At 48.6% G+C, this 16,534-nt stretch overlaps 1 protein-coding gene across 1 annotated transcript in view; it reads left to right on the plus strand.

The window, feature by feature from the left end:
- LOC147902665 (uncharacterized) overlaps positions 1–16,534 on the plus strand; it is a 300,605-nt gene that overhangs the window by 97,142 nt on the left and 186,929 nt on the right. Inside the window, exon 8 of the mRNA XM_087373911.1 lies at positions 5,587–5,691. Within this exon, the coding sequence (XP_087230037.1) occupies positions 5,587–5,691 (105 nt within the window). The remainder of the gene's footprint in view (positions 1–5,586; positions 5,692–16,534) is intronic.

Below are 16,534 nucleotides of genomic sequence, written 5' to 3' on the forward strand. Positions count from 1 at the left end.
CCCTCTCTGATCACGGCCCACTTGCACTCACAATGGGCAACATCCCTCTGTGCAATGAGACGTCTATGGTCCTCCCACTGAAGAGCTGTAAGGTCCTCATCCATGTGAATCTGTGGATGGTCCCTCAATCTGGATCTCATCCGTAATACTGCGAGACGGGCCTCAGCATCTCTGAATCTGATGATAAGTGGCTGGTGCCGTGCTGGATCCCGGCCCACTCGATATGCAGCTACTATGCCATGATCCTGAACTCCGAGTGTCCCAGATATGAAATCTGTCGCCTGATCCATGGCTGATCTCGTATCTGATCGCTCAACTCCGCGGATGCGGATGTTGAGGGCCTTTTGAGCTCGCCGCTGACTCTCGGCAATAGTCTCAGAGACTGTGGTCTGCTGGGCCTGTGGGGCTCTACGCACAACGTCCACCCACTCTGAGGTCTTCTGTACCTCTGTCTGCAGTGTGGCCAGCCTCTCCTCAACTGCTGCACTAGCTGGAGGAGCTACATGCAGCTGCTGGAGGCGATCATCGCATGCCACAACATGCTCCTGAATCCGTGCCTCCAGCTGCACTATGCGCTCAGCATGTGTCCGTAACTGGATGTCCCGATCAATATCTCTGGTATGAAGCTGGCGAATATGGGAGTCCTGATCAGATCTATGACTCTCAAGTGTCGATAGCTGAGCAGTCAGTGTGTGTATCTGTGCTGTGAGAGACTGAATCGCTGTGCCCTGAAGTCTGCAAGTCTCCATGCACTGCATAACTAAATCTCTCAAGCGCAGATTATCTGCCAGGACTGCTTCCGCTGTGGAGGGTGAAGGGGAGAGGGGGTACAAGGATGAGGGGGTAAGAGGGTAAGAAGGTGAGTAAAGGAGGGGTGCGGAAAATGGAGGTCCTGAAGAGAGAGATCCGGTAGGAGGAAGTAGGGAGTCAGGGACCGAAGAAGAGCCTACACTAGGGGAGGAAGGGGCTGAAAGGGAGGGTAGGTGGGAAGAGGTGGGAAGAAGCTGGGTAGGGACTAGGGGAGGGGAAGAAGAGGAGGGAAGAGGCTGGGTAGGGAATAGGGAAGGGGAGGAAGAGGAAGGAAGAGGATGGGTAGGGACTAGGGGAGGGGAGGAATAAGCAAGGGAAAGGGCTAGGGAGGAATGAGCGGGAGCAAGAGGAGGAGGTGAAGCTGAAGGAGGGGGAGGAGGAGGATTGAGTAGAGGAGGTGGGTAGGAAAGGGTTGGGATTGAGGCAAGGGAGGTAACCGGAAGTGATGGGGGAGATGAAGTAAAGGAGATGGGGTAGGAGCCACAGGAGGATTGTGTAAAGGAAGTGGGTAGGAAAGGGTTGGGGTGGAGGCAAGGGAGGTCGTTGGAGGTGATGGGGAAGGAGATGTTAAGGGTAAAGAAGAACTTGGCTCTTCAGCTCTTGTACTGTTGCCTATGCTTTTATCTTTCTCTACTTTTGGTCCTTGGGGGGCCATGGTGGAGCTCCTTGTTTGTGGCATCTCCTTAGTCCTGGAAGTGCTGGAGAGAGAGCTTACTTCTTCTCTTGAGCTCAATCAAAGCTGGTTTCTTTGATTTCGGTAGATTTCTTTCACTTGAATGAAAGTTTGGTTGGCTTGCTTTAGGAAAACATCCCCAATCCACCTCAAAGCAAGCTGCAATATTTTCCCCAATCTGCCTCAACGCAAGCTGCAATCGTCCTCTATGCTCGGATTATGGAGTTGGCTAGCTGATTTCTGTAGGAGAAACCTCTCTGTACATTATGTGTTTCTTGAGGTCACGGGCTCTCTTTCCCTCTGGCCACTGTCTATCCATGTGGAGCGTGCAGATATGCTGTTTCTATGAGCGTGAGCGCTTCGTCTCTATCGTGACCTTCCAGGCTTTGTAAGAGCGAGCTTCCACGGTGTTGTTGATGGCAGGTCCTGCGTAGGAGTTGCAGGTTTCGTACTTTTCTTCGAAGGGGAGCCAACGCTTTTCAACCTCGGAGAAGAACCGGCAAAAAGTGCGAAGGCCTTCTTCATCAAGGGACTCGTTGATCAAATAACCTTGTGATGCTGAGTAGCTTCCCTCGTCAAAGAACTCGTTGCATCTATCATTGTCTGCTAATGCATGCTTTTGAAATCGCTAACCAAAAAAAATCCCCCAATAACGTTGTAGACAGACGAACATGTGTGCCTTGGTCGACGATGCTATGATCCTCCGAGTCCAAGATTTCCTCTGCGATGGCTTCATTCCAAACTTTTGCCCACGGAAGCTTTGCGAATCAGAGTAGGCGACTGGACTTCAAAACCTCCTTCAGGACCCATCCGCAATCGGGTCAAGCAGACGAATGATGGGGTGGGTTGGTTGATGAACGACAGTTGGGCTGATGAGCGGACGAGAGGGCTGACGGACGGCAACGAAGAGAGAGAGAGAGAGGCTCCCAACGAGGAGAGAGGGTGAGGAAGCTGTGGATCGACGGACGACGGGAGGGCTACGACGGACGACGGGAGGGCTACGCTATGGATCGACGGACGACGGGAGGGCTACGACGGGAAGCTGTGGATCGACGGATGACGGGAGGGCTACGACGGACGACGAGAGGGCTACGCTATGGATCGACGGACGACGGGAGGGCTACCCTTCATCGAGAGAGAGAGAGAGAGAGAGAGAGAGAGAGAGAGAGATCCTTAACAAGCCCAGCTCAGGCTGACTTTGTCATAAGCCTGAGAGAGAAATTTTATTAAAGTCTTCAGAAGACCGATGGGTCTATGAGACTGTGAAAATCCTGATACAACGAGCTGTTTTGCTAGTTTCTAACCTATAGCTTGGAGGTGCTAGAGGATTGGAGAGGGAGGAAGAGAAATAAACTGGAAAGGAAAGAACAAATGGTTTGAATGAAAGAGAGATGTACGGTTTCTTATGGAAGCCTCTCCTTCCTTCATTCTTGCTTTCAAGGGACAGCGAACACGTTTTTGTGCTGAACAAACATCCGTTCTACAATAGTGTTACCTTATCACACGACCACCTGTCGACAGGCGTTGACCACATGACGACATCTGTTGACCACATGTTGACCATGTGTCAACACAAGTTAGCCACGCGATCACACGGGTTCATCCAGGAGTGCTGTCCGAGGCTGTCAACCACAAGTCGACACATGTCAACCACAGGTCAACCAGGAGTATCGTGTCCAAAGTGATCTCATCAAGAGCTGCGCACATGGAGAGTGAGCTTAGCACATGGAGCAGTCAGGAGTATTTATATTTACACAGTGGTTCAGTGATACAGTGGTGCAGTGGTGCGGTGAACCAGCTCATATGCACATGGAGAATTTACACCATCAGGCTGGCGAGTCAGGGAGTCAGGAAGTCGCCGAAGCCATCAAGAGATGCGGTGAACCAGCTCACCTGCACATGGAGAATTTACACCATCAGGTTGGCGAGTCAGGGAGTCAGATAGTCGCCGAAGCCATCAAGAGAGACAGCGGCGCAACGGCTATCCTCAACAACTAAGGAGATAAGAGGATGACCAATCAGAAGAAAGGGGGGGGTATTCTCAGCGAAGAAGGGACCCTCCAAGGCGGGGGATGAGGATGAAGGAGGAGGGAGAGAGAAAAGGAGGCATTCGGCATTCGGCATTCGGCACGGGGGTGAAAGAGAGGAGAGTGAGGAGAGATAGAGGCTAGAGCTACGAGCTCGCCAAGGAGAGAATGCGGAGAGACTTGTGTGTGCCCTTTGTCTACTATGGGGATAGACCTGTGTATTCTTGTGATTTGCGACTTGTGTATTCTTGTGACTTGCGACTTGTGACCTGGGGACACGTCCAGTGATATGGACATTGGCCAACTCGGTCACTTTCTCATCTCTCTTGTCTCTTCCCGATATGGGGATTGTTCACCAGTGTAGGATTTTCTTATTTTGCTTATGTTGTGGAGTTCACCGGTGATTGTCATTTAGCATAGTGCACTCGTACGTCGTCGTTCACTGCAGTATAGCATACGACACTCGCACACTACTGCACGGTGCGCTCTGCACGACCCATTGCATTAGAGCATTGCAAAACTCATGCTTCTCACGCCAGTGGCCTTTGGCCTCCGGTAACACCTCCGGAAGGATAGGAACCCCTCCCCTCAAACAGTTTATGGCGATCACGGTGGGACAGTGCTGGTATTGAGTAGCACGAGTGAAGTGGTGATCTAGGGTCCTAGAGAGAGGTCTTATGCCGAGTAGTTCTGAAACCTTAGAAGGAGCTAGTGAGAGAACTAGGAGGTACTTGAGGAGAGTGGAGAAAAGACTTCCGGCAGACCAAACTAGGTACAAGAAGCATTACGTGCGACGTAAGTTTGTGAAGCCCTCAACTCGAGCACAAAGTGAGCCCACTGGAGCAGTAGCCAGAGCAAGCAACTTCATCGACACTCTCATTGACTTGGATCAACAGGAACCCTGGTGGTCTGATCCAGACTCCGGAGAAGAAGAAGTGCAAAGCGGAGAACAAGTGAAAGAAGAAGAGGGTACTAAGGACGAGGGCTCCTCAAGGACTCATCAAGGTCAAGGCAGCCCCTCTCCTCCTCCTGCAACGATGTCTTCATCAACCACCTCTTCTACCGGAGTCACTAGGCCTTTGAGATGCCAAAGATTTGAGACCTACCCACAGCTGAGCTCTCTCCCTTCTTTCGATGACATATGGCATAGGTAGTTATTTAATCATGTCCTTTGCCAAGCAAATATCTTGAGATTCTATGCATAGATATTTCATATAACCTTATTCAAATACCATTCCCGGTGGCTTGGCTTTCTCTTACAGGGCCTCAGGTATTCTATGAGAGACTTGACTCCTCCCAGGCCATTTTGGTTTGAAGTCATCAGATTGAGTCCTGTTCGTTGGATGTGGTACCACACCTTCCTTTTACAGCTGTACATGCCTCTGTGGATACTTCTTGGGAGATTTTAGTGAGCATAGCATCCTGGCATATCTAGAGAGCCAGATGCACAGAGGCTTTGGAGGGTACTCAGGTTCATCCCTCGCACACATTGACTAGTATCTGGACAGACACCGTACATACTTTGATGGCCGTATGGATGAGTATGCAGGGAGACTCCCGTGCAGCCTCAGCTAGGAGGGCTTCTTTCTTCAGGGAATGGAAGGATGCTCCTTTCTTCTCTGAGACTCCTACAGGGTTGAGGTGGCACTTTCAGCCTCAGCCTTGGTTGTTTTCCACCTCACTTTTAAGGGGGTTTTATTTATCCTCATGATTTCATAATGTATTCCGCTTTGAGCTTGTTCTTGTGGGTTTTTTCTCTTACTTAATAGAAGTCTCTTTCTTGAAAAAAAAAAAAAAAACACCATTCCCATTTTGGTAATACTATTCAGATTACTTGCTGGAGAAAAGACCTCGCAATCACCACTACATAGGCATAGCATGGCTTATAACATCCACGATTGCCCACAAAATACTTTCCCACGTGGCTGGCATATGTTTGATCAATGCATGAGTTTTAGCATATGGATTGATAGTTTGACTTTAGGAATTAATCTTACACTGATTTGTACTTTTCAAAGCTATGACAATGAATGGTTTGTGGTGTTAAAATTTATGCCTTTTTTGTGATGTCTTCAGGGAGATGATACTGAGCCTTACTATCTGAATTTGTGCAATTCTTTTGGCCAATATATCATCTCTAGATCGACAAACGTTGAGCCGCTTTTCCTAGCCATGAACCATGTAAGTAATTCCAAAATGTTGGAAGTACATAAACCTTTCTTGAAGCTGTTTAAGTTGGTGCATATGAACATGCACGGAATTTAAGATCCATTAAAAGTTTAATTGCTAGAAGTAGTATTGTCTTAGAAAATGAGTTAAAATTTTATTTGATGAACTGAAAAAGTTAGTATTTGAACTTCATCTGCCTGATTTGAAAAATAAATAAGAGAGCTTGCTCCTAGTTTCAGACATTATTTTAAATAAAGCAACCAACTTTCCAATAGAGGCATGTTACAACAGTGCAAATGAAGGGATAAAACAAAGGAGCTTTCTTTGATGTCCAAAATCAACAAAATACCATGGGAAGCAAGTTCCATACCCCTTCTTAGGTATAAATCTCTACACAGTAACAGATCAAATCAGACAACATCTCATACCATACTTGGAACCAAAAGTAGATACCACCATACAGTAACAGATCAAATCATACAGCATCTCATACCATACATAGAACCAAGTAGATCAAATCAGACAGCATCTCGTACCATACTTAGAACCAAAAGTAGATCAAATCAGACAGCATCTCATACCATACTGAGAACCAAAAGTAGATACCAATATTCCATATCCTGAGAAAAGTCTTTCCATCTAAATGCATCCTATGAGGTGACTACATTGAATACACGAAATCCTCTGGAAGGTGGTACTAAAAATGTTCTCCCATAAGAACCTCCTCTAGAGAGAGGATAGGGGATCAGTGTGTCGAAGATATCACTGAAACAATGAGTAGGCTGATGAGAAAATCCATAAGGCACCACCCACATGTACCAATCATATATTGACGTGGAAAATCTTCTGCAATCAATTTTCAAACCCATATCAAACGCAAAAGTTACTAGCTGCTGAGCTCCCCATCCGAGCTGCTCCCTGCTGCCCCTCCGTCCTGCACCCCTGTCCCCTCCCTCCCCTCCCTTCCCTTCCCCTCCCTCCTCTCCCTGCCAGCCCCTCCTCCCGGGCTGCTGCTGCTCCCTCCCCTGCTTCCCTCTCCTGCTCCCCTCCCTCCCTCTCCCACTGCCCTCTCCCCCGCTGCCCTCTCCCTCCCTCTTCCGCTCCCCTCCCTTCCTCTACCCCTTCCCCCCCCTACCCTCCCTGCCTACCCCCCGCTGCCCCTCCCTCCCTAGCCTTTCTGCCCCTCCCTCCCTACCCTCCCCTCCCCCTACCTGCCCCTCCCTCCCTACCCCCGCTGCCCTTTCCCTGCCTCTCCCTACCCCCCCACTGTCCCTCCCTTCTTACCCCCCGCTCCTCCTAACCCCCGCTCCCCCTACCCCGCCTCCCTTCCTCTTCCCCGCCCCTACCCCCCGCCTCTCCCTCCCTTCCTCCGCCCTTTCCTCAGCCTCTCCCTTGGCCTCTGCACCTCCCTCCTTCCCTCCCCCGCCCCTCCTTCCCTACCCTGCCCCTCCCTTGCCTGCCCCCCCCCTGCCACCCTCTCCCCCACCTCTTCAGCTCCCTCTAGGAAAAAGAGAGAGAATCTCTCTTCCTGGCAGCAGGTTTTCGGACGGATAGAGCATCTTCGTGTTTGCATCGTCCTTTCCACATTGATTGACGAATGGGTTCCCATTCAGTCCCTCGACCGCTTCCACTGGCCGCAAGAATGATTACCTTTTCCAAAGAAGAGCTTCAGTAGCTCAAGATAGTTTCAGAGCATGAGTACGCTACCTCACTCTTTGCTCGCATCCATAGTTCCCACCCTTCCGGCTACATGCTAGGGATTGGATGCTTTCGGCTTTACCTGAAGACCTCGTAGGGCACCTCACCGATGTTCGTTTGCTCGGATGAGGGTTCTTCCAGGTGGTCTTTGATTCTCCAGAGTCAGCAGGTTCCATACTTAGGGCTAGTCTTTTGGCATTGAGCTCCAGGAGGATCTTTTTGACACCCTTCACTTTGGGTTTCGATCCGTTAGAGGAAGATAGCAGGTTTACCTCACTTTTCATCAAATTCCCCGGCTTTCCTCATCACAGAGATTCCCCCCCTCCCTGGCATGCCCTCTTCAGTGACAGAGGCTATCAGATCCGATGGGGTGCCACAAGTCAGGGTCATCGTCTCTGACCATGATATTATAGATGATCACATTATGCTTCAGCAACCAGATGGTTCCTTTTTTCGATAGAGAGTCGAGGTTATTGGGAAACAGGATCAGTGTAGGATTTGCAGGATCCTTGGGCACTTTGCCAGAGATTGCCCAAGGAAGAAGAAAAGGCCCAAATGGTTTATTCCTCCTTCTCGTCCTACTTCTTCTACACATGCTACCAGAGCCCCCTCTTCTCGCCCAGGACCTTTGGGACCAGACCCTAGACCTGGACCCTCTTCTTCAGTGCGCATAGAACGATTCAGCACATCCTGCTCCTGTCGTTCCCCGTTGGGTGCTCGTGAGGGTTGCTAGCACTCCGCCACCTTGGACCATTCTCAGTTACAGGCAAGAGATATTTCAGGCGTAGATGTGGTTGCCCTTGTCCCCCCACTTGCTCATCAGGAGGGGCAACCCATTTCTTTAGGGCCTATCACTGATGTTCCTGATTAGCCTCTCAGTCTCCATGAGCAGCCCCTCCCTTTGTTAGTCACACTTCACTTCTTCTTTTTTTCAAAAAAGAGACTTCTATTAAGTATTAAAGAAAACTGTTAGAGCAAGCTCCGGGAATACGGGACACACCATGCAATGCATGAAAAGCTCAAGAGCCAAAAAGGAAGGATTGGGGCTGATAGTGCCATCTCAATCCGGTAGCAACCTTCGAGAAAACGGGAGAACCCCTCCAAACTCGAAGAAATACAGTCCTCCTAGAAGAGGTTGCTCGTGAAGGGCCCTGCATGCTAGCCCATATGGCTATCAAAGTGTGAACTGTGTCACTCCAAATACCAGTGAACACCTATGATGGGTGTATCTGGGTGTCATCCAAGGCCTCTGTGCATCTGGCTCTTCAAATGTGCCAAGAGGAAATGCTAGCCAAAATCTCCCAAGAGGTGTCCATTGAAACATGTGAAGCTCTGAAAGGAATATGTGGTACATTCTGAAGAGAGCAGGGCTCTATCTCCTGTCGGCGGATCGAGAGTGCCCGAGAAGAAGGCTCACCTTCATAAAACACCTAGGGCCCAGTAAGGGATAACCATGCGACCGAGCCCCAAGTCATGAAGAAAGGGGAAGTATGAAAAATGTTGAGTATCCGAGCAACTCCTTTCCAAACAATTCCCGCTTGATTGGAGTCCCAAAGGCAATGTCGCACTGACTCCTCTATAGAATGACAATGAGGGTATTTGAGGGGAGGGATTCCTATCCTTCCGGAGGTGTTACCGGAGGCCAAAGGCCACTGGCATGAGAAGCATGAGTTTTGCAATGCTCTAATGCAATGGATCGCACAGAGCACACCGTGCAGTAGTGTGCAAGTGTCGTATGCTATACTGCAGTGAACGACGACGTACGAATGCACTATGCTAAATGACAATCATCGGCGAACTCCACAACATAAGCAGAATAAGAAAATCCTACCCTGGTGAACAATCCCCATATCGGGAAGAGACAAGAGAGATGAGAAAGTGACCGAGTTGGCCAAAAAAGTACATATCACTGGACTAGTGTCCTCAGGTCACAAGTCGCAAGTCACAAGAATACACAAGTCTATCCCCATAGTAGACAGAGGGTACACACAAGTCTCTCCACACTCTCTCTTCAGAGGACGATAATATATTCTTCTTCTTCTTCTTCTCCTTGGCGAGCTCGTAGCTCTAGCCTCTCTCTCTCCTCACTCTCCTCTCTTTCGCTCCAATGCTGAATGCCGAATGAATTTTCCTCTCTCCCCCTTCTCCTTCATCCTCATCCCCCGCCTTGGAGGGTCCCTTCTTCGCTGAGAATCCTCCTCTTTCTTCCCATTGGTCATCCTCTTATCTCCTTAGCTGTTGAGGATAGCCGTTGCGCCGCTGGCTCTCTTGATGGCTACGGTGACTTCCTGACTCCCAAACTCGCCAGCCTGATGGTGTAAATTCTCCATGTGTAGGTGAGCTGGATCACCGCACCACTGCACCACTGTATCACTGAACCACTGTGTAAATGTAAATACTCTTGACTGCTCCATGTGCTAAGCTCACTCTCCATGTACGCAGCTCTTGATGAGATCACTTTGGACATGATACTCCTGGTTGACCTGTGGTTGATATGTGTCGACCTGTGGTTGACATGTGTCGTTACATGATTGCCTCGGATAGTACTCCTGGATGATGAACCCGTGTGATCGCGTGGCTAACTTGTGTTGACACATGGTCAACATGTGGTCAACAGATGTCGTCATGTGGTCAACGCCTGTCGACAGGTGGTCATCGTGTGATAAGGTAACAGAGGGCAAGTGGGATCAGCCCCAAATCGTGATCTACATAGGTTCACTGCAATCCCTCCATGAATAGAAAGCCAAAAGCAAAGAGTGATCTTTCTATTTCTGAGGGATTTCCAGAGCCTCCTCCAGAAATTCCTACGCAAATCTGCGATTTTGCGGTGATGAAGAAGCTATCCCAATCGGGGGCTCTGGAGGGAATCCAACCTCTACTGCTCAGCTGAAATCTCCTGGCATTACCAACCGTGAAACAAAAGAAGGGAATCCCCCTCTCTCGGTGCCCATGATCTATCCCGTCATCATCTCTCTCCCCTCCTGTCACCCCGTCTTCCATCCCTTTCACTGTCACTTCCAGTGTCCCTTCCCCTGAAACTGCCTCCTCTCCTCTTTCAACCAGGAGGGCACCTCGGTGAGCGCAACCTGATGCAGTGTGCCCTGGAGCTTCTTCAGTATATTCTGTTACAGGTGTTACAAGTTTCCCATCAGTGACATGTCTCGTATATCCATCAGTCACTTTGCCAGTGCCCGTGCCCGGACTTGCATCTCCATCAATCACACTTGTCCAGGCTTCTCCAGGGATCTCCAAACTTTCACTGGGAGGGATTGCACCAGGTACAACCCCTATTGTACCAGTGACGACGACTGTTGTACCCGAGACGACTGTTGTACCAGTGACTTCCTCGAAAGGTGTATTGTTGCGAAGGACTGCAGCTGTTTCATCTTCCCTCCCCACCACTTTCACCGATGCAGTCATTACCACAGTTCAGGTGACCTCTGACCATGTGCTGGACCATGTGTTGGACCTGAATCTTACCCTGGGTCCTGACTCCCACGGGCTTTCTCAGGGGCTGTCATCTTAGGGAGTACTTCACATTTCTGCCTCCCCACCACGACCACCACAACGCAGAGACAGGAGCCAGAGCAAAGTCAGGAGCAGAGACCGGAGTGGGTGCCCCTCTCCAGGAGATCCTCCATCCACCATTTAGCATCAGAGGAGGTATTTGAGGGAGGGAGTTTGCCCCAGTCTGTGGATTGCCCCCCCCTTCATGAGAATGATATGTTCACAGCTTACATAGCTACTTCATCAGGCCCACCACTTTCAAATGTTTCCCTGGTGGAAAAACAGAATGAAGATTACAGCCAACTACTATTTGTTCTTCACAAGAAACGCTCACCAGTCTGTGGGGAAGTGGAGGATCTGAATCAAATCTTCACCATTCCCTTGCAGGAATACCTCGCACAGAACAAAAAGACCTCTTCTCTTTCTGCCACCTTTCCTCTTGTTGCCAAAATGTCACCTCTGTGGCACGCTGCTGGGCTGCCTGAGCTCTCTCGAAATCTAGCTTCAAATGTTGCTGCTGGGAGAGGAGCTTATGAGCATAACCTATGGAATTGGTCCCTAGCTGTGTGAAAGTGTCATCCATGATACGCTGAGCAAGATGCAAGGACCTCTTCATCCACGCATACCTATCGCTGTAATTCATCCTGTCTGCCAAATTAATCACGTCCCCCAATTCCTCGAACATGTCAGGGAGAGCTCCCTCTTCCTCCGTTGACAAGTATCCTGTAGGTGCCAATTCATCCAAGTGCACAAAACATGTAGGGGCTAGAGGCCCTCCAGAGCTCCTCGTTGGGATAGCTTTCAGATTTCTGCAGAGGTGCAGAAAAACTTTTGGAGGAAGCTCTAGAAATCCCTCAAGAATAGAAAGATCACTCTCTTCTTTTAGCTTTCTATTCATGGAGGGATTGCAGTGAACCTATGGAGATCCAAGTTCGGGGCTGACAATACTTGTCCTCAACGCCACAGAGCAATTGAGTCAATTCAGCATTGCCTTTGGAAGTGCAAACATGCGAGGACGATCTGGAAGGATGTTGCCAGCATATTTAGCATATTTCAGAGGGCACCCTTCTTCATGACTTGGGGATCAGTGGCATGGTTATCTCTTACTGGCCCTCAGGTGTTTTTCGAGGGACATGACTCAGACTCAAGTCAGCCTTCATTATACGACGACACTTCCTAGAGTCATGCTCTCACCAAGATGTTCCCTCCACTCCTTTCAGAGCTGCTCAGCCCTCGGTAGATACATCATGGGAGATTCTGGCTAGCATTGTAGGTTTGCATATTTGGAGGGCCAGATGTATAGAGGCGATGGAGTGTTCATAGGTTCACCCTTCCCAGTCTATGGCTAGTATATGGATTGATACTATACACACACTGATGTCCATCTGGGTGAGCATGCAGAGATCCTCCTTAGCAGCTATAGCCAAGAGAGATACTTATTTCAGAGTTTGGAAAGGATCTCCATTCTCCTAGGAGTCTTCTTCAAGGTTTAGGTGGCATTTTCAGCCTCCACCTTGGATTTTTGTTAGCTCTGCAGATTGCCTCTAGGGCCTCCAAATGTGTCTATAGCCCTACTGCTGAAGATGATCTAAGGGACTATGTCATTAGCGGTCATTAGCGTATAGCAATATATGTATCATGAGGTTGGCCAGTAACAATCCCTCGCCTCCTAGGCGGTCTATGAAGGATGTGATCTCATCGCTGTAAAGTCCGAAGAGAGTCGGTGAGAGGGGGCAACCCTGCTTCACCCCGATCGTGCTCTCGATGCAATCCGATAGACCACCTAGGACACGAACTCTGCCTGTGACTAACTCATATAGGCTCATCACACCCCATATCAGCATCTCCTGTAGTCTCCTGATCATGTGGGATCGTGGGACTGTGTCAAAGGCCTTGCGAAAATCTACGAAGCATGTGTAGACTTTTTGGTGTTCGGACCTCGCCTCCTCAATGATAGCCCTTAGATTGAAGATGTGATCTAGTGTAGAGTGTTGTCTCTTGAATCCTGCTAGCCCGATATCCCCGTGACTCTATATGTCTGTTGATCTTCCTCTCTAGTACCCATCCATATATCTTGGTTAGTGTGTGGCCAATCATGAGGGTGCAATAGCTCCCAATGTCCATGGGGTCTCTTGCTTTGTGTATTGGTACAATAGTGGTGGTGCTCCAAGCCGGTGGGAAGCCGTGGCATACATCATGGTTGATTATCTGTGCTAGAACCGGGGCTAAGACCTCTTGCCCATGTGCGAAATGCTCAATAGGTAGGCCCTCGTGATCCTATGCTTTCCGGTTGTGTAGCCGGCAAAGTGTAGCTGATACATTCTGTGTGATGAACAAGTGACAGGTAGTGGGCCTAGGTATAGTGGACATGTCTAATGATGCTGCATCGGGGACATCATATAACGAGCATGCATAAGTGTGCCACACTCCCAGTTCACTAATGGGATGGGTGGCTTCCCCTCCGAAAGAAGCCCCCATGCAGTGCTCGCATCCCCTCCTTAAAATGATCTAATGATCTCATCCATCCTTGTGTGGATCCCCCCTTCACCATTTGAGCAGTAGGTCTTCCCCCATTGAGGGGTTTGTTTCCGCCACTAGATTGGATGAGGTGTTCCATGCTACTTCCTAACACCCATGAGGATTATTAGTATGAACATTTCTTTGCTTCTCATGGCCCCAAGCATAGTAGGGAGAGTATTTCACAACTCGTTGACTCAGAAGGGGTTTTGTGTATAGATCTTGATGCGGTCATGTGTACAGCTACAGATTTTTATGCCTCCCTTCTCACGGCGGATCCTAGTACATAGGCTACTGATGATGCTAGATATGCTATATGGCAGTGTATATGGAGGCCTATCACTCTTTGGGAACTTTTTACAAAATTCTGAATAAATCTATCAGTTTGCATTTGCATCCCTTTCTTCCAGATCTTATTCATGATAGGCAGACCGGTTTGGTGAATGGCAGAAGCATGTTTTATAAATTTTCTCATTTTGGGAGGCTTCCGAGTAGGCTATGCAAAGTGGCTAGATGCTTGTCATTATACTCTGAGACTTTGAGAAAGCCTACAATAGGGTGGATTGAGATTTTCTTGAAGGCACCCTTCACCATTTTGGAGTTACATAAGTGCTTGGATTAGAGGGGTTTCCTCTTTATACAGATCAGCCCATAGCAAGGTACTTATTGGAGTCAGGGGAGAGAGGTTTCAGATTTCTAGATGGGTCCAATAGGGATGCCCTCTAGCCCCTTATATCATTCTGTTTGTGGCTGAAGCTATGAGCATCTTTCTTAGATCTCAAGTTGGCATTCTTGGGCTGAGACTTCCCATCAAATGGGAAGAAGAGCTTCTAGACAGTGAATTGGCTAATGATACAGCTGTTTTTTGGATGCTACTCCACAAATGCTCGCTTCTTTTAGGACAGCCTTGGATTTATTATTTACGATAGCAAGTGCACACATTAATTGGAATAAATCCAATGGTTTTGGGTTCTATGATGAGGACACTTCGGATTGGGGGAGGTTCACTTGGGTCTAAAGGGGTGTTCTCATCAGGCATTTGGAGCACCAGGTCGGCTTGGGTATCTCTCCTTTGCAGCAATTTGCTCCCGTGTTGGAGAGCATTAGGAGACTCCTTTTCTGGAGTTCAGCCAAACTTGACTTAGCATCTAGGGTGGTGGTTGTCAATCAGGTCCTTCTTGCCACAGCTTGGTTTGTTTGATCTTGTTAGATCTGTGCTAGGGATTGTATCTCTCAGCTCAAGAGGCCTATAAGGAACTTTCTTTGGAGCGGACTTGATGGCATGACAGATACTATAGCCAGGGTGGCTTGAGATATCAGGTCCTTCTTGCCACAGCTTGGTTTGTTTGATCTTGTTAGATCTGTGCTAGGGATTGTATCTCTCAGCTCAAGAGGCCTATAAGGAACTTTCTTTGGAGCGGACTTGATGGCATGACAGATACTATAGCCAGGGTGGCTTGAGATATAACTATACTCCCCACTCAGAAAGGGGGTCTTAACATTATTGATCCGGACTTGTAGTGCAGAGCCTTACTCTGCAAGGTGGTGGCTTGAGATACAACTATTCTCCCCACTCGGAAAGGGGGTCTTAACATTATTGATCCGGACTTGCAGTGCAGAGCCTTACTCTGCAAGGTGGTGATGAGGGGACTTTTTCCAGTGGAAGGACTTCTTCATTCAATGCATCCAATTGTGTACGCCCTCATCAGGAGGAGATTGGCGAGGCAACACCAGATAGATCTTTACCTCAACCCATCTCAAGTCTCCTTCTTCCCCTCTTATGGCTGCTAACCTGAAAGCTTGAACCAGCTTCAGGAGTACTCTTCGGAGAGTTCCCCTTTCTTAGGGATTGATAGACAGTTTGTCATGTGGAATGATAGCATACTTTATTAGCATGGCAAACCACTTGGCACTTCTCACTATATGCACTGGTCTAGGTGGGAGAGGGACCCTGCCTCTTCTACGGGTTCTTGGAAAGCATTCAAAATCAAAAAGATGCCAAAAGATAGCAGAGCTGACTTGGTGAGTCACCTCAGTGGGAGTGCAAGGAGGATTGAGCAGATTGATGCAGCCATACCAGTGGAGTGATTGGATACATATGATATGCCTATTACTTGCTCTATATGGATGGGGCTTTTTGAGAGTGGGCATTCCTTGCAGGTTATTGCCCTTCGACATGCAAGTGAGGATGCCCTTGTCTTTGATGTCCACTCAGCAGGTAGGCTGTCTAGATCCACAAATGACATTTTACTGGAGTCTCCTTTTCAGCCTGTTGAGGATCTTAGGTATTGTGGAGCATGGTTCTAACTCAAAGTGGTACCTTGATCTTGATCCGCTTCTTCTTGCCCTAGGTTCATGGAGATTGTGGCTTTATGGAGATGTCCCCATAAAGTTTTTACATTTGGACCCTGGGGAGTGGGAGTGGATTTATGAGGAGCACCGAGAGAAGAGCCTCCCCTTCTTTCGTTACACTGTCAATAATGTCAAGAGATTCCAACTCAGCTGTAGATGTTGGAGGCCTTCTAGATCCTCATTGGGAGAGTTTTCAGATTTCTCCGGGCGGACTTGCAGAGGGTTTGTTGGAAGACTTTGGAAATCCCTGAAGAATAGAAAAATCACTCTTTTCTTTTGGCTTTCTATTCATGGAGGGATTGTAGTGAACCTTTGGACATCCAGATTTTGGACATATGCTACTTGTCCTCGATGCATGTCAGCAGTGGAGTCCATCCAACACTACTTAGGGGATTGCAAACAGGTGAGGTTTGTTTGGAGGGGGGTTGCCAGGATTTTCAGCACTTTTGTACCCTCTCCATTTTCATGACTTGGGGCTCAGTTACTTGGCTTACTCTTACGGTGCCTCAAGCATTCTACGAGAAGCATGACTCTTCAAGGATTTCTCAATCCGACAACACATAGTCAAGTCATGCAGCATGCTCTCAATATATTGTTCCTATCTCACCTTTCAGAGCTGTGCATGCTTCTATGAATTCATCTTGGGAGATACTGGCTAGCATTTCAACGTGGCACATTTGGAGATCTAGATGCATGGAGACTATGGATGGATCTCAGGTTCACCTTGCTCACAGTTGGCCAGTATTTGGACGGGTACTATTCATATTCTAATGGCCATTTA

The sequence above is a fragment of the Dipteris shenzhenensis genome, chromosome 4 (assembly GCF_047967505.1).
Source record: "Dipteris shenzhenensis isolate YYH24624 ecotype China chromosome 4, Dip_SZ_1.0, whole genome shotgun sequence".
NCBI classification, from domain to species: domain Eukaryota; kingdom Viridiplantae; phylum Streptophyta; class Polypodiopsida; order Gleicheniales; family Dipteridaceae; genus Dipteris; species Dipteris shenzhenensis.